Source organism: Ostrea edulis, chromosome 7 (assembly GCF_947568905.1).
Source record: "Ostrea edulis chromosome 7, xbOstEdul1.1, whole genome shotgun sequence".
NCBI classification, from domain to species: Eukaryota; Metazoa; Mollusca; class Bivalvia; order Ostreida; family Ostreidae; genus Ostrea; species Ostrea edulis.
This window is the reverse complement of record NC_079170.1, coordinates 47,566,132-47,588,874: the sequence shown is the minus strand read 5'-3', so window position 1 is coordinate 47,588,874 and position 22,743 is coordinate 47,566,132. Positions and strand designations below refer to the sequence as shown.

The 22,743-nt window shown below is 35.4% G+C and overlaps 1 protein-coding gene across 1 annotated transcript in view; it reads left to right on the top strand.

Annotated features, from left to right (window-relative positions):
* The window catches only part of LOC125653550 (uncharacterized), a 43,653-nt gene that overhangs the window by 14,043 nt on the left and 6,867 nt on the right, over nt 1-22,743 (top strand). The window contains exons 2-6 of the mRNA XM_056144587.1: nt 13,402-13,421; nt 13,761-13,949; nt 14,091-14,237; nt 17,278-17,389; nt 17,893-17,950. Of these exons, the coding sequence (XP_056000562.1) occupies nt 13,402-13,421; nt 13,761-13,949; nt 14,091-14,237; nt 17,278-17,389; nt 17,893-17,950 (526 nt within the window). The remainder of the gene's footprint in view (nt 1-13,401; nt 13,422-13,760; nt 13,950-14,090; nt 14,238-17,277; nt 17,390-17,892; nt 17,951-22,743) is intronic.

Below are 22,743 nucleotides of genomic sequence, written 5' to 3'. Positions count from 1 at the left end.
TGCAAGTATAAAACACATGTACATGTAGGATCCAGTTGTTCTGAATTTTTTATGCTAATGCAGAGAGGTTAGAATAGAATGATTATATAAATAAAAACAATTAATTGTATGAAGTGTTCAGTGAAGAAAGTATGAATTGTTGACTTGATTACAGGGGGCACCAAGGGACAGTGCCTGTTAACAGTCTGGTAATAAATTTATTGTACCGGATTGTTGGTCTTGTACTCCCAGTAACCAAGACAGTTATATTTAACAACTAATTTCAGAGACATTTTAAACTCTAGTTTGTATTCAAACATTGTACGTTTGTAACGACATAATGATAACAAAGCGGATAAAAGATCTGTTTACAATCAGATTATTTAAATTCCAATCTTAAACCTCATGAATGAATGACAGTCTGATTACCCCCCCCCCCCCTTTTTTTTTCCCTATCGTCGTCAGGGACCATTAGAAGGGAGCTGGTTTTAATCAGACTACACACATAAATATACATGCACTATCTACCTTCGATCTAGGCCTAAAACGAAATAATTCCTTCAATGTGAATGTGTTAAACAAACAAGTGTGTAATATATGTATTACATATATTCAAAAAATATTTCTTCGCTTTGGTATGAATACAACACACCAGTATCTATATATATTTTTGAAAATTTAATCTGATGCAAAGAAGTATACATTTAATTTCACAGAGATCGGTGCGGTGTTGAATTATCTGCATTACCTCGAACACATCATACGTGATGGCCATTAGTACAGCAAGTTCTTATATTTCTGAGCTTAATAACAGATCGAACTCAGTACGTAATTTGTAACTGACGATTCGCGGTGCAAAGCATGCGCTGATCCAGCAATATAGTCTCGGGTGTCAATCCCTGCATTGGGGGTGGGGGTGTCTAAACAAGGTTACAAACATGCAGTATCTACTAAATAGATGTAGAATATATACAAAAATATGATACACTACATGTATGTTTTCATGAAACACTGTTGAAGGGTGGTTGTCTATATCTGGACCCATGCTGCTCTTGCAATGAAACACAGTTTAGGGAAGGGGATAACTTAATTTGATAGTTTTAAAAACGATTAAAATGTCTTGGAGTTATTACTTTTCAAATTGAGTGGGTTTGGGTAGGAGTCTGGACCCATGCAGCATCTGCTCTTGCAATGAAACATACATAATGAGGGGGGGGGGGGGTATATGTATCTTGTTCTACAATGAATATTTGTATTATATGACTGTGTATATAAAAAAAATCCGTGGGAATACTTAATGACTCGAGTTGGATTTCTTTTAGAAATAGTTTAAGGTGACAACTTGAAAATCAAAATTGCTTTCAACAAAATATGTATCTAGAATAGTCATCATACAAGCTACTGGAAAACCAGAAGTGACACATACTCCTCCACTACTTGGGGAGGGGGTATATTTTCCCAGTTTTAAGAAATATTCTTAATTCATTATTGAAAATAAAGATAAGTGGCTGCAGTGTGTAAAATATCTAGTTCACCAAAATGAGTGTCAATCTTTTTACTTCATATGACACCCCCCCCCCTTCACTCTCAAATACTTTTTATCACTTGACCATGAAAATGTAGAAAGATTAAAATTTGAAGTACTCAGTCAATGCAAAGTAATTCAAAGTGAATTTCAATTAAGTTTCAATAACACTATTTCTCATTTTGTTTTGTGTTTAATTGAAAACATTCATAGAACACAAGATTAGATGCTTTTTCAGCAGTCATTTTCTTCATATTAAAACTTGACAGTTTACTAAAGTTCATAAACACAAATGTAGATGACAATTCACATCACTGAATGCAATTAGTGGATATCCTGGTTTGACCACTATGTACAGCGTAGTAACCAGCTGATGGAGATAAATATTATCTACTGGAGTCAATATGGCTGTCATCTGTGGGTACTAAATGGAAAAAAGATGAAAGTTGCCAGTCAAAAATATTTAAAACACAATACTGTAGGTCTAAGTGTTCAAGTTTATATGTGCATTATAACATAAAAACATTCAAATTTCATACCATACAGCAATATCAAAACATGCTTCATATGCATTTTCTCTTATTTATCATTTTGAAGAAATTAATATTGACTAGATGTAAATAATGCCTATATTTATGTATATCCAGTGCCTGATTGGATTATTTAAAGTTTGTAAAAATTACCTTGTATGTACATTTGTGGTCACTGGTCTAGAGATGTGGAAAATTGGAAATATGCTCTTTGAAAAGTTCACATTCTTGTTGGTATCATGCACATCTGTAAATAGCATATTATAAATACATATGCCGCAAACATTCAATGTATTAAAGAAGGGTCTCAAATACACATAAAAAATGTGGGCAATCAGTATGCATTCAGGGTCTTTTATTTTTCTTCCATTTATTCAAACTGTAATGTAAGCGAAAATATCCCAAGTTTATTTTTTTTCTGGTATGTCACTTGATAAAATTAAATGTGACTATAAATATAGAGCATCAAAATTAATGTAGTTACACGTGCATTTGTACAAGATATTACCACAGATACCTGATGCACTGATACTAGCGCCACCCCCACCCCCATTTTTGAAAATATTTTTTGCAGCGATAAATCTGAAATGTGTTGATTCCCGGTCTAACTCATTTCTTTTTCGATTTTTAAAGTACTGTATTCGTTTCACACTTTTTGTAAGCTTTAGAGATTGGCCTTGTCCGGGTACACAAAAAAAATGAGCACAAATTTTGTAATAAATTATAGGTTGCTAATGTTATACATGCAATACTAAATTATATATGCAGTTTGACGTCATATGTACATGCCAAATATATATAAACGTCTTTACAAATATGCATATGAACTGTTAGTATTTAGTTTGTCATCATTATACATATCTCATATTGTGTAAAATGATTGTATGCCTACATGCTTGGTGGATCAATAAATAAATTAAATCATACCGGTAGAAGCTTACAAAAAGCGTGAAAGGATTACTTGAATCGAAAGAAGGATGAGGTAGACAGGGAATTTACTTATTTCAGAGAAATTATAGCAAAAAAAAAATCAAAAGAAAGAGGGGGGAGGGGGGGGTAAGTACATGATTGTAATATCCATACTTTAGGTGCCTGTGGATTTTACTGCCTAGATACCCGCCTGTACTCATGTAAATCATGTTTATATAAACAAACAACAACTGGTACCATTTGAGCATCAGTTCTCTAACCCTATTTTGCGTGTGTGCACCTAATTTGCTACACATCGGCTACGTGTGACGTGTGCAGTATGTAAACAAAGAACATCAAACTATGTATATACTACCTCTAAAGTATTGAGTCAATGTATAAAACACAGTAAATGTTGTCTACTTTCATTGTTGACAACTTTGGTTTCAGGTATTCATACATCATTATTTCAATTACAAGAATTTACCTTGATTTTTCCGATTTCAAAGTTGTACAGCTGACATCTTCTGAACGTCGCGTCGTCTTTGCCATGTGCCTAGTAAGCGCATTTTAGACGCTGATTCCAATTATACGACACACTTCACCGGGGTATTTCTCATCATAATGCCTTGTGATGTGTTGTCAAATCAGGGAAATTTGACTTATTTTAAGCGTAGAATAAAGGCAATATTCCGATATATTTTTATATGATCCTAAAATTAGAGTTTGTGTATGTGTATCCAAATATGGATTGATCAAGGCGGAGCAACTGTCATGACGTATCAGCTCATTATGATCTCATTATCATACCGAGTTCATTCGTTACCTTAAGTGTCCTGCGCATGACGACTTTGATTTTCGGATAATTCCTCCATCTAATAACTGCTTCAAGTGTTGCTTAATTTCAGAAAACATAGATGGTGGAATGCGACGTGGACGTTGTTTAAATGGCGTATCATCCTGTAGTTCAATTTAGTGTCTGACCATTTGTGTACAGCCAATATCTGTGTCGGACTTTGAGAAGACATCTGTGTATGTCAATAGTAGTTTCTCACTTAATTGAATCTGGTTGGTCTTCAAAGTCTCTCTTTCCAGCTTGATTAGCTCCAGTAAATGGTCTGTGGCTTGTGCTGCATTGCAAATGTTGAGATCTTCTATGACTACAGGCTGTATGCAAGGTGACGATAACGAACAGTGATCAATCTCATAACTCCTACAAGCAATACAAAATAGATAGGTGGGCAAACACGGACCCCTGGACACACCAGAGGTGGGATCAGGTGCCTAGGAGGAGTAAGCATCCCCTGTTGAGTAGATCTTGGTTGGATTTGAACTGTCCTAGTTGTTACATCGTCAATGCGCACTTTGACTAAGTTTCGGGCTGGATAACTATAGTTGATGATTGTGGGCTGTATATCGAGATCAGATGGAATGTTGGAATCAGTAGTTGCTTGAAGAAGGGTTGGTGTTGTTTGGTGTGGAATAGCTCTATGAATGTAGCCTGATATAGTGACGCTAGAGTTAGGTGGTATGAGAATTGGTTGAATTTCTGCGGATTTAACTATCACTAGTCTGTTCTGTTGTTTCCTAAGTTCTTTAGCCTGTAACGTCATACTTCAGAACGCTAAATACCATGGAGTGTGTAATTTGGCAGTCTGTAGATATCTGTCTCCATAGTTGGTATGTATATCAGTGAGGAGATGATGAAGTATGTTGGTTCCAAGAAGAACAGGTACTTTCTGATTGTAGTTACTGTCCGGGACAACGAGGATAGGATACTCTGCTAAGTTAGAATGAGGTAGCCCTGTAGATGTTATACTGGCCTCTATATATCCACAATATGGTAATGTTCCTCCATCCGCACACTCTATGTGTAGGATTTCAGTCATGGGATGCAGTGGTAAATCTGAAAGACATTTTTCATGGTATGATTTACTCACGGTGAACACAGTAGAACCTGTATCAATTAGGGCTGTTACTTCCATGTTATTGATAAAAATTTGTACTTCTGACGCGCTCCCAACTAAAACAGTTTCTGTTTTCTTTGTGTTCTCAAATGTAGGGCGTCTGTTCCTGAAATGACCTAACGTCTGCCCCTCGGCGCAGGTCTGCTGAAGTTTAAATTACGCTGGCTGTGATCCATCATGACGCGACAATTTCTTGCAATGTGTCCAGGTTGGTGGCACTTAAAGCATACAGGTTTGCCTTCCTCAGTCTCATATGGTTCAGGATGAGGATTCTGAGAATATTTGTTTGATGATGTTTGTTTTGGTTCCCAATTCCTTCTATCTGAATAATTTTCATGTCTCTGTTTGCCCCTTGTCTCCATGTATTGAGAATACTTGGAATTTGTTTTCCTCTTTCTTTTGGGATTTTCAAGCTCCTGTACTTTGGTTGTTAATTGCTGAACCATGGCCTTGAGCTCTTTGATATCATCCTCTCTTTCAGTACTGGTTGATGTTACTGCCATCTTTAAATGTGTTTTTTTATGGTATCGTGTTCTTTCTCCACCAGTCTAATTTCTTTCCGAAGTTCATCGAAATCTAAAATCTGGTCGAACTTGTATCCAGTAATATCTTTGATCCATTGATGAAGTCCATTCCACTACTTTGATCTCAACTTTTCATTTGATTCTTCTTTCCGAGCTACTCCTTTGATGACTGCCTTCCTATATATTTCCTCTAATCTGAAACTCCAACTCATAGTTGTCTCATTTGGTTCTTGCTTTGCACTATAAAATCGTTCCATGATAGTTTTTCCTCTCTCAACTGTTCCTAAAATACTTTCCATCTTATCCAAAATCTGACATATTGTGGCATCAGGTCCAATTCTCATCAAAACACTCCCAGCCTCTCCTTTGAGAGATCGCCTTATTGCTTGTGCAATGACTCCTTCTGCATACTTCTCCTTAATCAGACAATCCAATTCATACCTCCATAAGTCATATGTAGTCTCATGTTTCCCATCTCCCGAAAAGCATGAAATCTTTGGAATGCAGTTTCCTTGTCTAGTAGTAAGCGTATGTTCAGTTTCTGGTTCCTTTTTAATTTCAGTTTCATTCATATTTGAGACAAAATCAGACATCCATTTCTTGAAGTCAGCAGTTGAATCGGCTTTTGGTTTAATGTTCATTTCCTTGAATGCATTCGCAATCTGCGTAAGCTCCTCCTGAGATAGCTCCGCCATGTTGGTTTTGAAGTTTCGCCAAAGCTCACTCGGATAGCATGAATGTTTTTAATATATTAAATTTATGATTAATCCCTAAGACTTAATAATGATAATTATTTCTTGAATAACTTATTTTTTTAAAAATTAAATGGATTATCTAAAAACTTAATTAAATTGCAACTAATTAGTGGCTAATATTTCTTATGACTAAGATTCAAATAACTGTAATTGTGTTTAATAAACTCTAAACAAACAAAAAATATATTAACTCTAATTATGGATCTTTAAAAAAAAAATTGAAGTCAACTAGCAACACAAGTGATGATTAAATCTAAAGTTAACCTAGAATGATTTAACTTTACAATGCAATATATATATAAGTTGATATTAAGATTTCAAAAGCTAAATAAATTCAGTGAACCTGATGAAATTGATTATTTATTAAAGAAGAATAACTCTGGAAAGTATCAATGAATGATGGTGTGCAGTCAGGCGTGACAAAAAAAGATTGAGCAGGAGTTGTACACTAGATGAATAATACTCAAAAAAAAAAAATTGGTAGCACCCTGTAGAATCTGAGGACCAGGAGACCATTGATTAGTGACAGTGAAAAGTGAAATCATTGACTTTTAGTGAAGCTGAACTGTGTGTGTTTCATATTCTGTGTTTCTAAAGTTGCCAGCACGGTAAGGTTGAATTATTTTTTGTGTGTATTTAGCAATTTGTTTAGCTCATTTTTGTATACCTTAGATTTACTTAGTTAAGTACTTGTAGTACAGTGTATACCTGAATTCATCAAGAATTCTGATCAAGGTCAGTAATTATGTCATTTATTTAAGGTTAACTTGATTAGTTCATGCTTGGGTAATTCTGCAGTGCATTACAAACTTATTGCTTTAGAATGTGATTAGTATTGCATAGTTGGTTTATCATTAATTACTATTAGTTAAGTTTATTTGTTTGCTATATCTTCATTAGTTGAGGTATATATATATAAATAAATGACATAATTACTGACCTAGAAACACAGAATATGAAACACACACAGTTCAGCTTCACTAAAAGTCAATGATTTCACTTTTCACTGTCACTAATCAATGTTCTGGTCCTCAGACTCTGTTTCTGGGGTTGGTCTTCCAGCACTGATCCTGGTCCCTTCCGGTCCTGGTCCACTAGGTCTCCTAGTCCATCCGATGGTCCCTTACCAGTCAGTCAGTCAGTCCCAACGTGGGCGCCAAATGTAATAGTGTGGTTGTATAGGTATATAAACAACACAACACCAATGGTAGGGTTATATCAGAGTTTGTATTTTTTTCTAATTAACTCTATGTGTGACACAGAGCCAAATTTCTAGTCAGGTCTAGAATATTCTATATGCTGGTAATAAATAGTCAAATTGTACTAGGAAAATCTTCTGGAAAACACTTCTATATTCTTAGAAGACAATTCAAAATGTGAACAATAGCAAAGAGAGGGAACTTAGACAACCAATGAAATTGGAGAGTTCTATATTATATAAATATTTACATGGTGCTATTACTGACCATTATGATCTCATAATCTATAAATAACTTTAGAGATATTTGCATATACTATTAAGTTGTACATAAAATAAATCAAAAGTAAAGACAACTTTTGTCATGTACTAATTTTCATAATCTAAATAATCAAATGATATATTTACTTTAGAAAAATATCACCCTGTCACAATTTGACAGATTAGTTTCATACAGAGATATGGAACCTGATTATTGATGACATTTGTTGGAAAGTTTAGAGGAACTTGTATTTGTGTATTTTGACTTGACATTGCAGGAATATGTATAAGTCATGCTTTTCATGTAGTTGATAGGTGATTATTGAAAAATTTAAGTGATTTATATGCATTAAAATAGTTTGAGCACAGGTTTTGACTTTACTAGAAATCAGCTGATCGTAAGGTGTAAAAAATTTGTAGAATTTTAGTGTACTTAATTTGCCAGAAACTTTTAAATGGGTATCCTGTAGGAAGTAAACCATAGCTTTATGGATGATGACATGTTTTCCTGTAGTTTAACTTGTTTTCAGTTGATTTACGATGGTTTATTGTCCTGTTGTAAACTGCTGGAATTTGTTTACATATTTGGTTGTTCTAATTGTAGGAGGTCGAGTCCGATCATAAAAGTTACGATGCATGTAGCTTTGGTATTTTTCGAGTTAATCATGTTATTTGTTGTATTAAATGGATAATAATTTACTTATTTCAGTTGAGGAATGTATTTAGTGATGATTTTAATTCAGAATAGTTGCCTTGTATGTACTTAGTAGATTTTTCTACGACTTTTGCCGCTTATGGGAAATGTCACGAGAGATTCTCCGACATTTTCCAACGTGTCTAACGTTTTCCAACTTTTACGTCATGTTGTTGTATAAAAGGGGAGATTCAAGGAATTTTGGTTCTTCTGCGAGGTTCGTTTGCTTATTGAAGCAGCGTTTTAGGGCTACGGAGTTAGAAGTCAGCATAGGTTGGGAATCTTTGTATTTAGGCTTGAGAATGACTTTTTAATTTTATTTTCAGAAGAGCCAGGTATATTTCCAGCACATTTTGGGGTGTTTTTTTTTTTATTATTTGTGGAATTTCATAAGAAGTTTTGGTTGAGTTAAGTGACTTTTAGGGAGGAATTAGACTTTGCTGAAATTTGTTATTTGTTGTAGTAAATTTGTGTCAAATTATAGTTAGAGAATTTATTGAAATTCATTTATTATTAGATTTGTGTAATTTATACATTTAGCTGAGGAAGCTAATGTATTTCAAATTTTGCTGTTGTTTTATAACTGAAATTCAGACTTGCTGGAATTCAGATTTAGAAATTATTCAGGAATTTCAAAAGTGTTGGAAATTCACTTCAGAAATTAAGTTCAAGGGTTTAAGTTTTAGTTATTGGTTTTTACTTTCATCCAGGAGGCCTGGGAGAAAGATTGGGAGTCAGGAATAATTTATGCTTTGGAGTGTTGATTGATTTTCCAACATAAGAGTGGTGGGAAAAGTTGGTTATAGACATATTTAGGTGACTTGAGACTAACTGAAACAGAGTTTAGAATTTGTTGATTGTTTATTTGAGAGATTTAAACCATTTTGATAAAGTGTAAAATTGTATATTGTCTGATTTCAAATACAGAGATTTACAAGGTTTTCTAGAATTGAGGGTTTTCCAACCAAGTTGGAAATCCGGGATAGTAAAGAGTAAGAATCGAATCAGAAGATACTGATTGTTTAGGAAATCTGTGACTTCCTTACAACCTAGGTGTTAATAAGCTTGACAAATAGAGAAGATAATTTAAGAAAGTGCGGGCAAATAATAGGAAGTATTGGTTGTAGGCAGTGGTGAGTGACAGAGTTGAGTAATCAAAAGTTGATGATTCATGGGAGATAACTCAGTGTTGCTAAATAGGAAGTTAAGGGTGTTAAATTTTAAACCACTGTGCCACACAAGTCCTCCTTAGGCTCAGGTTGAGCCGTGTAACACATGCCTTACCATGAAAGATAAGATCGCCCCAATACACCGCTACACTATATTCATTCATGCATGTATATCAGTCAAATTAATCTCGTAATGAACTAAGAACTTAAAACCTAAACTTGCCATTTTAAAAAAAAATAATCACGAAAAACTATGAGGCATCTTACATATCAAGCCATTATGGGATATATATTGATTGGAAAGTAAGATGACATTAAAATTTACACTGTATTAATTAAATATTAATCTCCTCATGATTGTATTTCAAGAATATGCCTAATCTCAGTGAAATCAATCATTAGTTAACGTTTCCAGTGATTCATAACATCGATAGTACAACAGCCATTCTAAAAATGTCGAGACGAATCAGACAATATATATCTCGCATGGAAATATGGTCAGTTTCTGCAATATTCCATTATCACCTTTAAACGGTCTTTCTCTATCTCAGCTATAGAGCTTCTGCTTTGTAACTGTGAGCCAACAAATGTAGGGATTACTCCTTCGCCAAGCGCTCGACATTTAGAAATGAGAATCACGTTTCTTTTAGATACGAACTTAAAACGGAGGTTTCGTGTCGCGGCAGACGATGGTGCGTTACAGACGCCTAACTGTCACGGCCCTGAGGGTTAAGCATAGGTTTGAGATTGTAGTACTTCAGTTACAGCTGGTTACGTCTTAATGTGAGTGCACGTAAAACAAACAACCAACCAACTTCATTCCACACGAAACATGTTCTACGGATGGTGAAAGGGCGAAGATAACAGTGATAATTAATTTCAGAATTCCTATAAAGAATATAAAATTAAGAGAAGGAGAAAAAATGGTAGGGTTAAGCCACAATATAATGATCAGTGTTTTACATTGATATCTAGGGGAATATTTAAAAATCGTTCCAATACCAGCAGGGCCATGATTACTCGTATTGATATGCAAGCATTTCCAATTCAAGTTTGTTCAAAGTGTGGTCCCTAGGGGTAGGGTGGGGCGCACTGGGACCACAATAGGCGTCAAAGTTTTACATGGGAATATCTATGAACAATCTTTTAAAATATTTTCAACAACATCAGGGCCACGATTAATCAAATATGCATTCATGGGTATTGCAGATTCAAGGTTGTTCACCCCACGACCCTCTTAGAGTAGGGTGGCGTCACAACAAAGGATGAATGTTTTATATGGGGATATATCAGGAAATATCTTTTAAAATGTTCTCCTGTCTTTCTGTCTGTATGAAACTTCAACCTTGCTCATAATTTTTGAGTGGTGAGTGATACGTGTAGATCTTTCATATTCCATATGTGCATTTCTTGTGACCATTTCGTTGGTAGTAAAAAATTTCATCTTATGATCTTGACTTTAGATTTTCACCTTAGCTTTTAAGAAAACATAACCTAGCACTGTTTCATTAATTATTTAGGCAAGACTTTCATATTTTATATATAAATTCCTTATGGCAAAGAAATGTAAAGCTATAAATCTTGTGACCCCGACCTTGGAGTTTGACCTTAGATTTTTAGGAAAACCTAACCTCGACAATATTTCCTGAACTGATTAATGTAGGCTTTCATATTTTGTAAATACGATTTTTATGGCAAGAAATTTCCATTGATGCCATCATATATGACCTTGTAAACTTTCCTTGAAGTTTGACCAGAAAATTTCAAAACATTAACCGAAACTTATTCTTGCTCATACCTTTTGAATGGTGACTGATGTATCTTTCATAACTGGTGTATGCATTTTTTGTGACAAAACCTTTCTTTTGGTACCAAAGTTTTTGACCTTGAACTCCTTTGAAGAAAAGTTAACTTGGGCAATATCACTTGAATTGTTTAAGGTAGGGCTTTCATATCGTGTATATAGATTCCGCATGGCAGTGCATTTCATTTTATACCTTGATTTTTTTTTTTACATTAAATTGTCACCTTTTATCATAGATTTCTCATGACATTTATCATGGCAATAAGGATTCATATGATGTTTTTAAAGATCACAACAGCCAATGTGACCCAGGTGAGCGTTGTGGCCCATGGGTCTCTTGTTGTTGATTTGTTTTCTGAACAAGAACATGTTCTCGCTTATAGAATCAATTGAAAAACATAAACATCATATGCAGGTGATAATGAAATGTTGCGATGGAAAAGCTGAAGCAGATATGGAAGACTCGTGATGCCTTTATTTCGAGATTCCTGGGAAATATCGAATCGACATAAATAACCATTTGGACATTGATATTCTATTTTGAGACAATTATGACTATTCAAAGATTCATATTTCAGGATTGCGCTCTAGATTCTATCAGCACTCATACATATATGTTTGCAACAACGAAACATATCCCAGCCAAAGTTTGTTTTGGCAATATCAAGATCATTATGAAAGGTGGTATCGCTATACGTGTTCAGATCTTGCCCTTTGAGCAGAAATTGTTAAGACTGCCACACTAAATACAGATCTTACGTAAGCTTTGTTGATCTGTTTGGATAAGTTCCCAATGTTATCAAGACAATGTCAAGGTCACTTGTTAAAACCTGCTGTCCGTTCCTTTAATAGCAGCGAAAGGTAAACTGCTGATACATGACGAAAAATGTGTTCATACCAACTCTCTCTCTCTCTCTCTCTCTCTCTCTCTCTCTCTCTCTCTCTCTCTCTCATGAAACGTGTGAATAATGTAATTTGAGCACAAAACCAGACAGTTCCACTTAGCACAATGTTTGGTTATTCTTTATCAATGTTTATTCATCATAATCTCAATGAAGCTAGGATAATACCAAGGTCACTTAGATTTGTTGTCAGCATCATATCTTTAACAAGCAGAAATAGTTCCATGGGGATCCGGGTTAGAATAGGTCCTCAGTAATCATTGCATGTCGTAAGAGGCGACTAAATGGGGCGCTCCCTCAAATGAGACCGCAAAAACCGAGGCCCCGTGACACCAGGTGTGGAACTATAAAGATATATCCCTGTACAGAGTCCGTAAGTGCTGAGCTCTGGCCTAAATGTTGTATTTTTTCACCGGCAATGGTGACGTCTCCACATGAGTGACATTTTGGAGATGGACGTTAAACAATATATTCAATCAACCAACCCACAGAGAAATAAAATACTGGACACATTTTAAGTTGTAAGTTATAAGTTTATAAGTACAATATAAAGTCACTAAAAGAAACTTAGGTATGAAAATCTCGTAAATCCATTTGCAGCATCGATTTAGAAATACGCACTGAATGCACTGGTTGCCTCGGTCACCTGTAGTGTCATGTAATTATATCCCAAAGGTAGCTGTACAATTTACTTGTTCATAACTATCAATGTCAAACACATGGTGTATACATATACACTGTATACGGATTTTGCGTTGGTTAGTTTACCGACGTATAGAAGAACAAGCGCTCTGATTGGTCGCATACTATAAACAGTGTAAGTCTCCGACTAACTTTTGCTCGGAAGCTCAGTGATCGGCCGAATTACGCCATTTATGATAAACAAAGAAATTGTCACGAAGAGACACGGGTAAAAGGGGAGATGAGCGTTCGTTTCTGCCTTGGCTTGAGACGATGTAAATTTAGCGGGATTTTATTATCCTCAAAATTCCGCCCAAAATGGACATCCGCATAAAATACCCGTAGTACAATAGATGATGCATGCAGCGTTTACAAAAATCACTACTTGAACAAATAATTTTTTAGCCTGCGATAAAGAGCATATGTTACAGAATTCACTTTTTAGCCTCACTCACTTCCTTGATTTAATGTATTCCTGATTACGTCTATTGTTTTCTTTACAGTGCTAGCCTCAGCTACATTGGTAAGACATTTTGACTTAAGTTTATCTCACTTAATGATCTTGAGAACTGTTTTCATTACGTTGTAAAATATTCCAAGCAAATATCCATTTGCATGTACGGAATGCACATGTAATTAGCGTGTAAGTAGTTTTGAAACGATTGTTAGTAGATATGACACAAGTATGAAAATATTTAGTATTTCGCTGAGTATTTCTTTTACAAATACCACATTCTAATTATTAAGGCATGCAGAATATATTAACATTTCAATCAATAGTGGGTTTGTTTTTTTTTTATGTGAAAGCGCTCCATTCGAATAAGGGAAGCATATTTGATAATGACGTTGAGTTAATCATCAGGTTACTTGCCAAGACTACATGTATCCAACCGTGGCAGAAAGCAGCCGCAATACGCATAACTGCACGAAAGGGGTAACTACGGAGTGCATTTCTCCAGCAAAATTCACCTGTTTACAATCTTGTATGATGAAGAATGGTGGAGGTTTTTGTACAACATGTAGATGCCAAATCAAACAAAACACACGAACGGTAGCTTCATTTTAATGATATTTTCCTTCTTTTGCAAACTAAACACATGAAATATTTTATTCATACACATGAATAATCTTGTGATTTTTAATCGCTAATTGTTTGAAATATGATTCTCTGTAGTTTATGATTTTATGACAGGATAGAGGAGCGATAGCTGCTTTTCAACCAAGTGGTACATGTCCCAACTTGAAGTGCTATGGTGATTACAAAGTTCATCATAATATCCCTACTTGGACGAGAGACAGTCTACTTGATATCTGCAGCGTACCTGAATACATAGAAGCGGTGATTGATTTATTGGTTAATTATGCATGTATCAAGTGTGCAAAATGGTGTTTCAAGTCTCACCTGACGCAAATTTAGTAGACATTTATTTAGCAATCTTATAATATTTCCTGTTTTAAATCAATACAGAAAACAAAAAGAGGAAAGAATATGTTACCTTGTTTACCAGTGCCAAACCAAGTCTCAATGCAATCAAAATCATACTTCTTAGAAGTTGAATGAGAAAAAATAACTAATATTGACACCATAGCTACCTACTACAAAACTTTATAATGAAAGATGTTTGATCGTTCAGAAGTACAATGACACCACTTTTTAAATGGGGGACGTTTGTGGAACATCCGTAACGGTCCGTTACAATTAGAACTAATTAAAGTATTGAAATTGCTATCTTACAAATATTGTTTACTCCTTATATTTGGTATTATGAATATTAATTCAAACTTTTACTGAGGTTAGAGATACAGATATTTATGTGTCTTACAAAGTAGTAGTATCTTTAGACAGTATAGGCTGTAGTAGTAAAAAAGATGTGTAGAGGTTTAATTGCTGAAGTGAAGGGTCAAAATCAACTGGATTTTTACTACTGCACTATAAAACATTTTGAAGATCACTAGTATATATAATGACCCAAATTTTAAATGCTGGAATCGTTTGTGGTAATTGTAAAAACTATTTATAAGGTATGGAACGGAGTTGTTCGAAGCTTGTTACAATGGAACATTGTTAAATGTCCTTCTCTCTACATGAAAGGTGAAGATAACGATAATCAATTTCATAACTCCTACAAGCAATACAAAATAGAGAGTTGGGCAAACACGGACCCCTGGACAGAACAGAGGTGGAACGAGTGCTGTAACATATGGATATAAGACTTTCAAGAATGACTGTAGTAGGTTATAGCAAATAATATCAGATACCAAATTGCTAAAGAATGAAATTCATCTACAACTACAGTATCAACTTGAAGTTGTTGTAAAGCTGACCTCCACTCTTTGCTTCCAACAGAAGTTCTGGGGAACCAAAAATGAAGTCGACATTTCCATCTTTTAATTTTTTGGGCCTCCTCAAATCCTTTATAGGCCTGTTCAATGAAAAGGAAGTGAAAACCCTGACTTATAGAATCACAAATATGGACGTTCGACGAATGTTATCCTGGATGAACAGACTCTGATTCCAGTTTCCAAACGAAATAATGCATTTCATAATGAACAAGTTAATAATTACCCGACATTCCAGCCGTACATCCTGTTAGACTGTGTACACGCTGAACTTGGTCCTCCATCAGTGCTACGAGTGGCGAACACACAATGACCGTTCCTACTCGAGCCGATTGGGAGGATTCCAGCTGATCCAGCAATGTCCGCCTTGCTAGAGCTGACACCTCTTCCCAAAGCCAGTTGACAAAATCCCAATCCAGTTTTTCATCTCTATAATGCACTTCAGTATTTCTCTTTGTTCGTATCTAATACACTGTCTATCAGGTTTTTTCCTCCGCTTTGTTCGCGACGATTTCCGAATTGCGGGAAATGAATCCCCGTAAAAATGATACAAAGTTTTGTAATAGAGTTGTATAGCATACAGGTAATACTACGGTGAATGTTCCGTGTTCAGTGTGTTTTGTGTCCCCCTATATCCCACAAGCGACAATTACCCGTAGGTCTTCAATTAGGTATGTCCCCAGGCGACAGGTATGTAAGGGTCGGTGTTTATTTAATAAAGGACAAGGGTTAATTAAATGGGCCGCGTTCTTTGATTCAATCAAGGAACAAATTATACATGAGCTACTCATGATTGATTACCGTTTTAAACAGAAAATAAATATCGATAACTATTTTGTATTAGTACCATTTTTGCCACCGAACAGTGATTTACGTTACTATACTGCCAAATTATACGTATTTACAATATACATCAATGTAAAGAAAAGTGCAAAATTCTTTTTGAAAACTGGTCAGCACAGGTGTGTGATCAACTGAGCGCGTCTTCAGAAATTGACGAGGTGAAGTTCGAATTATTTCACCCGGATGAAGCCACTTGGAGCAAAATCGCTGACAAAGCTCTATGAATTCAGAGAAGCAGGAACATCATCCACATTGAGATTTGATTATAATTGCAACAGTAACTCAGAAATCCCGTAAATCGTTTCATTGACTGATTTTTGCATAACACGTTTAGAGTTATACATGTACGTACAAATGCTGGCTTTTCCCCAATTCCTTCATAAGTTTAAATAATAGTGAATTATATTTCTCGCTATGGCTTTGAAATAGTGAAAATTTGATTCGCGTAAATTTAATACACTGTTTTCGGTTCTGATTCGCGGAAAAAAACATGACGCGGAAAAAAACCTGATATACTGTATTCAATTGTGTTCTGCTATTAATTGCTCATTCCGAGTCCGACTTTTTTCAAAACCCAATCCTAACAACTCAACTTTGCGACGATTTTATTAGCTAATGTTTAAATATATAGATTCTAAATATTCAAGTCATAAAGTTCACATGAATATGACCCTAGTCGGGTTATGTCAAATCTTCTTACGCAGAGTATACGGCATGGATCTAAGAAAAATTACATGTACATTAATAAGATTGCCCTAGTCTTTGTCTCGTTGAAATCTCATACAAGTGCTTCCAAAAATACGATACCAAGTAAATCCATTGTACCAATGATATCCATTTTTTGTGTTTAACATACATTTACAAAAGTGTCGTTGTTAACATTTCACACACGTACAAATGCACATATGAGGATATATGAATTAATCAAAGTTTCCGACACAGTTTGGAAAGAGGAATTCAAATATCTTGTCATATCTGATATTTGACTTATTTACAGCAAATAGTTATTTGATTTTACATTGAAATAATACCGCTTGCTGTTCTTTGATATAAAAAGTCCTAGATCAAGCTGGGCTGTGCGTCTATGGATATTACTTTGTGTTATGTAGATTTTTTCTAAAACCCCGTGGTCTTCACTGCATGCCATTGTTAGTGAACGTTTGAGGGCATAAAGATGAAAACATTACTATTTTTAGGGCTACTTTCCGACCATCGACGCAAACCAGAGTAAAGTCACTTTCTCCGAAGCAACAAAATGCACTGGACAACCGAACTGTCCTAAGGAACGGTACCTGTCAAATGAAATAAGTATGTCTATACCCTGTCATTTTTAATCTTAGATTTCAACTTTTGAAATGAAAACTCAATATAATATTGCTAAAGCAAATTAAACATTATTCATCAAAATTGCTTTTCACCAAAGATATCCAATTTGAAAGTTGAAGACTGTATGCTTTTATCATTATTATAGTTTATTGAGAAAGAATTGTATGGAAGTTGATAGTAAAATCAGAGATATATCAACTACGGTGTCAATTTGTTATTTAAGATTATTTGATTGCGTCTATTCGTATCTTGCCATTGGGACTATTATGACATCATGTATTGGTGCATCAACGATTTCGCTCATTTTTAAATTTGTATACGTCTGTTATTCAATTTCTATATGATATACAATGTATCTTATTAAGCGTTAAATGATCAATATAACTCCCTCAGACGAGACATTAAAAAACCAACATGAGGATATGCATGTCAAACTGTGCTTGGAATTTTCCTCCCAAAACCACCGCATTTTTGCTTATTTACAGGTCCAATTTATGAAAGGTATGAAAATGGAACATATGTCTGGAAAAGTCACGAGCAAAGGTATTTAAATGTGCTACTAAAAATATATGAAAAATGATTTCACATTTTTGTAACTATTAGGGTATAAACTGTGAAGCTTCACGCCAAACTACCTCTTGAAACGCGTTATATATGCTTTCATTCACTACAGTAACATAATTTTTATACTTTTTATACTTATACTTTGTTTTGCTAAGCATACAGTGAAAGTGTTGATGTTATTGTTAAATACACTGTATTTTGATTTACAATTTAGAATTACTTTGATATGCTGACTTTTTCAATAAAATAATCTTTGCTATTATGAATAGTTACTGATTGTTTTAAAAAATCAAACATTTACAACTTCTCTCTGTTAAAAACTTTAATTTTAAGGCTTAGGGTGGCTCACTACACCCAGAAATATTTTCTTAAACCAATACGAATTGATTTAACTATAAAAGATATGATGATATACAATAAGTATATATGCCAAAAAGGCAAAGTAATATACAAATTTGGATAAAAACATGATTTTCAATCAAATCATTTTAGCTTATGTGAACAAAAGACTGTGGGGATTTGAACTCGAGATATGCGGTTCACCTGCCCAATGCTTTAACCCCTGAGCTACGATGATAGACAAACAAGTCGATCAATACGAATAATTTCACAAAACATTTAGATTGCCATCTTGTGACGCGGTGTCATACAGAGTATGAGCTTTAGTGTAGTGGGCTACCTTAAGCATTTAGAGCTAATACGATGGTGAATCACGTGACTTTAGCATGACCTATTATCCGCAAAAATTACGACGAAAGTCAAGACAAGGGAAAATTCAAACGAATAAATCACACCTTTATCAATAACGAATTGTCACATAGCTTATATCAACATTTTAAGGAATTTCTCAGGAACAAATCTTTACTAGAGTGGTAGTGCCATAAAAGCAGATAACATTGACACAGGTGTTTTGGCGGTTGGAGAGTTTTTGACTGAAAACAAAAAAGCTGTTTCAATAGTCTCGTTTAAAGTCAGCATTTTGCTAATTCTTTGGTCGTTATAATGATCTATAATGATCTAGTTTGCCAACACAACCTGTCTGACGTGTTTCATACCGATTGTTAGGCCGTTCTTGGCACACTGATTTTGAGTACGGGTTACCCCATTGACCTGATCAAGACACAGGTGGGTGTGCCCGGTCGACAGGGGATGCTTACTCTTTCGGAGCACTTGATCCCATCTCTGGTATGTCCAGCCCAACTCTTTATTTTGTATTCCTTATAGGAGTATTGAGATTGATCACTGTTCGTTATCTTCACCTTTCTTAATGAAATCCACTACAATATTTTTCCATTGATAGTTGATGTTTCTTTGGGGTTTTTGTTTGTTTGCTTGTTGCTTTTGGGGGGGGGGGGTGTTGTTTGTTTTCTGTTTGTTTGTTTTTGTGGGGTTTTTTTAGCTCACCTGATCGCTTTTTGTCTGTCGTCTGTCTGTCTGTCTGTCTGTCCGTCTGTCTGTCTGTCTGTCTGTTTGTCGGTCGGTCTGTCTGTTAAACTTTTCACATTTTCGACTTCTTCTCCAGAACCACTGGGCCAATTTCAACCAAAAATGGCCAAAAGCATCCTTGGGTGAAGGGCTTTCAAGTTTGTTCAAATGAAGGGCCATGTCCCTTTCAAAGGGGAGATAATCACAAAAATGCAAAAATAGGGTGGGGTCATTTAAAAATCTTCTTCTCAAGAACCACTGGGCCAGAAGAACTGAAATTTACCTGAAAGCTTCCTGACATAGTACAAATTCAAGTTTGTTCAAATCATGGCCCCCGGTGGTAGGATGGGGCCACAAGGGGGGATCAAAATTTTACATACAAATATATAGGGAAAAACTTTAAAAATCTTCTTCTCAAGAACCACTAAGCCAGAAAAGCTGAGTTTTACATGAAAACTTTCTGACATAGTGCAGATTCAAGTTTGTTCAAATCATGGCCCCCGGGGATAAGATGGGGCCCCAAGGGGAGATCAAAGTTTTACACACAAATATATAGGGACAAACTTTAAACATCTTCTTCTCAAGAACCACTAAGCCAAAAAAGCTGAGATTTACATGACAGCTTCTTGACATACTGCAGATTCAAGTTTGTTCAAATCATGGGTCCCGGGGGTTGGATAGGGCCACAATAGGGGATCAAAGTTTTACATACAAATATATAGGAAAAATCTTTAAAAATCTTCTTCTCAAGAACCACTGAGTCAGAAAAGCTGATTTTTACATGAAAACTTTCTGACATAGTGCAGATTCAAGTTTGTTCAAATCATGGTCCCCATGGAATAGGATGGGGCCACAAGGGGGGATCAAAGTTTTACATACAAATATATAGAGACAAACTTTTTAAAATCTTCTTCTCAAGAACCACTAAGCCTGAAAAGCTGATTTTTACATGAAAGCTTTCTGACATAATGCAGATTCAAGTTTATTCAAATCATGGGCTCCGGGGGTTGGATGGGACCACAATAGGGGATCAAAGTTTTACATACAAATATATAGGAAAAATCTTCTTCTCAAGAACCACTGAGCCAGAAAAGCTGATTTTTACATGAAAGCTTCCTGACATAATGCAGATTCAAGTTTGTTCAAATCATGGGCTCCGGGGGTTGGATGGGGCCACAATAGGAGTATCAAAGTTTTACATACAAATATATAGGAAAAATCTTCTTCTCAAGAACCACTGAGCCAGAAAAGCTGATTTTTACATGAAAACTTTCTGACATAGTGCAGATTCAAGTTTGTTCAATCATGTCGCCCGGGGGTAGGATGGGGCCACAATAGGGGATCAAAGTTTTACATACAAATACATAGGGAAAAACTTTAAAAATCTTCTTCTCAAGAACCACTAAGCTAGAAAAGCTGAGATTTACATGAAAGCTTCCTGACATAATGCAGATTCAAGTTTGTTCAAATCATTGGCTCCGGGGGTTGGATGGGACAACAATAGGGGATCAAAATTTTACATACAAATATATAGGAAAAATCTTCTCAAGAACCACTAAGCCTGAAAAGCTGATTTTTACATGAAAACTTCCTGACATAGTGCAGATTCAAGTTTGTTCAAATCATGTCGCCCGGGGGTAGGATGGGGCCACAAGGGGGGATCAAAGTTTTACATACAAATATATAGGGAAAAACTTTTAAAATCTTCTTCTCAAGAACCACTAAGCCTGAAAAGCTGAGATTTACATGAAAGCTTCCTGACATAATGCAGATTCAAGTTTGTTCAAATCATGGGCTCCGGGGGTTGGATGGGGCCACAATAGGGGTATCAAAGTTTTACATACAAATATATAGGAAAAATCTTCTTCTCAAGAACCACTGAGCCAGAAAAGCTGATTTTTACATGAAAACTTTCTGACATAGTGCAGATTCAAGTTTGTTCAATCATGTCGCCCGGGGGTAGGATGGGGCCACAATAGGGGATCAAAGTTTTACATACAAATACATAGGGAAAAACTTTAAAAATCTTCTTCTCAAGAACCACTAAGCTAGAAAAGCTGAGATTTACATGAAAGCTTCCTGACATAATGCAGATTCAAGTTTGTTCAAATCATTGGCTCCGGGGGTTGGATGGGACAACAATAGGGGATCAAAATTTTACATACAAATATATAGGAAAAATCTTCTCAAGAACCATTGAGCCAGAAAAGCTGATTTTTACATGAAAACTTCCTGACATAGTGCAGATTCAAGTTTGTTCAAATCATGTCGCCCGGGGGTAGGATGGGGCCACAAGGGGGGATCAAAGTTTTACATACAAATATATAGGGAAAAACTTTTAAAATCTTCTTCTCAAGAACCACTAAGCCTGAAAAGCTGAGATTTACATGAAAGCTTCCTGACATAATGCAGATTCAAGTTTGTTCAAATCATGGGCTCCGGGGGTTGGATGGGGCCACAATAGGGGTATCAAAGTTTTACATACAAATATATAGGAAAAATCTTCTTCTCAAGAACCACTGAGCCAGAAAAGCTGATTTTTACATGAAAACTTTCTGACATAGTGCAGATTCAAGTTTGTTCAAATCATGGCCCCCGGGGGTAGGATGGGGCCACAAGGGGGGATCAAAGTTTTACATACAAATATGTAGGGAAAAACTTTTAAAATCTTCTTCTCAAGAACCAATAAGCCAGAAAAGCTGAAATTTACATGAAAGCTTCCTGACATAATGCAGATTCAGGTTTGTTCAAATCATGGGCTCCGGGGGTTGGATGGGGCTACAATAGGGGATCAAAGTTTTACTTACAAATATATCGGGAAAATCTTCTTCTCAAGAACCACTGAGCCAGAGAAGCTGATTTTTACTTGAAAGGTTTCTGACGTAGTGTAGATTCAAGTTTGCAAATGGTAGTTTAGGCCATAATAGGGACTAAGGTTTTACATGCAAATATATATGGAAAGTTTTCAGATAGGGGCCAAGGTGACTCAGGTGAGCGATGTGGCTCATGAGCCTCTTGTTTTACTTCTGTTCATATTCTCATGGTTTTGGGAATATTTTGTATATGTTCATTGGTTTTATTCATTTAGTGATTTGGATTTACATGTACAATGTACCCTTTATATTGGTAAATAGTGTAGTTTTTCCTACTTCGTAATATGTGAAAATTATTTTAAGAATCTACACGAAATAATAATAAGGATATTTTAAAACTTTTTGGAAAATAAAAACCCGTCATAGACAGAAGAAAAATTACCCGATTTTCTATTAGGGAAATCAATCTTTTAGTGCCGAATCAATATGTCGACCAGGGCAGAACCACAGAAGAAGAAAATGAGTGTATAATTT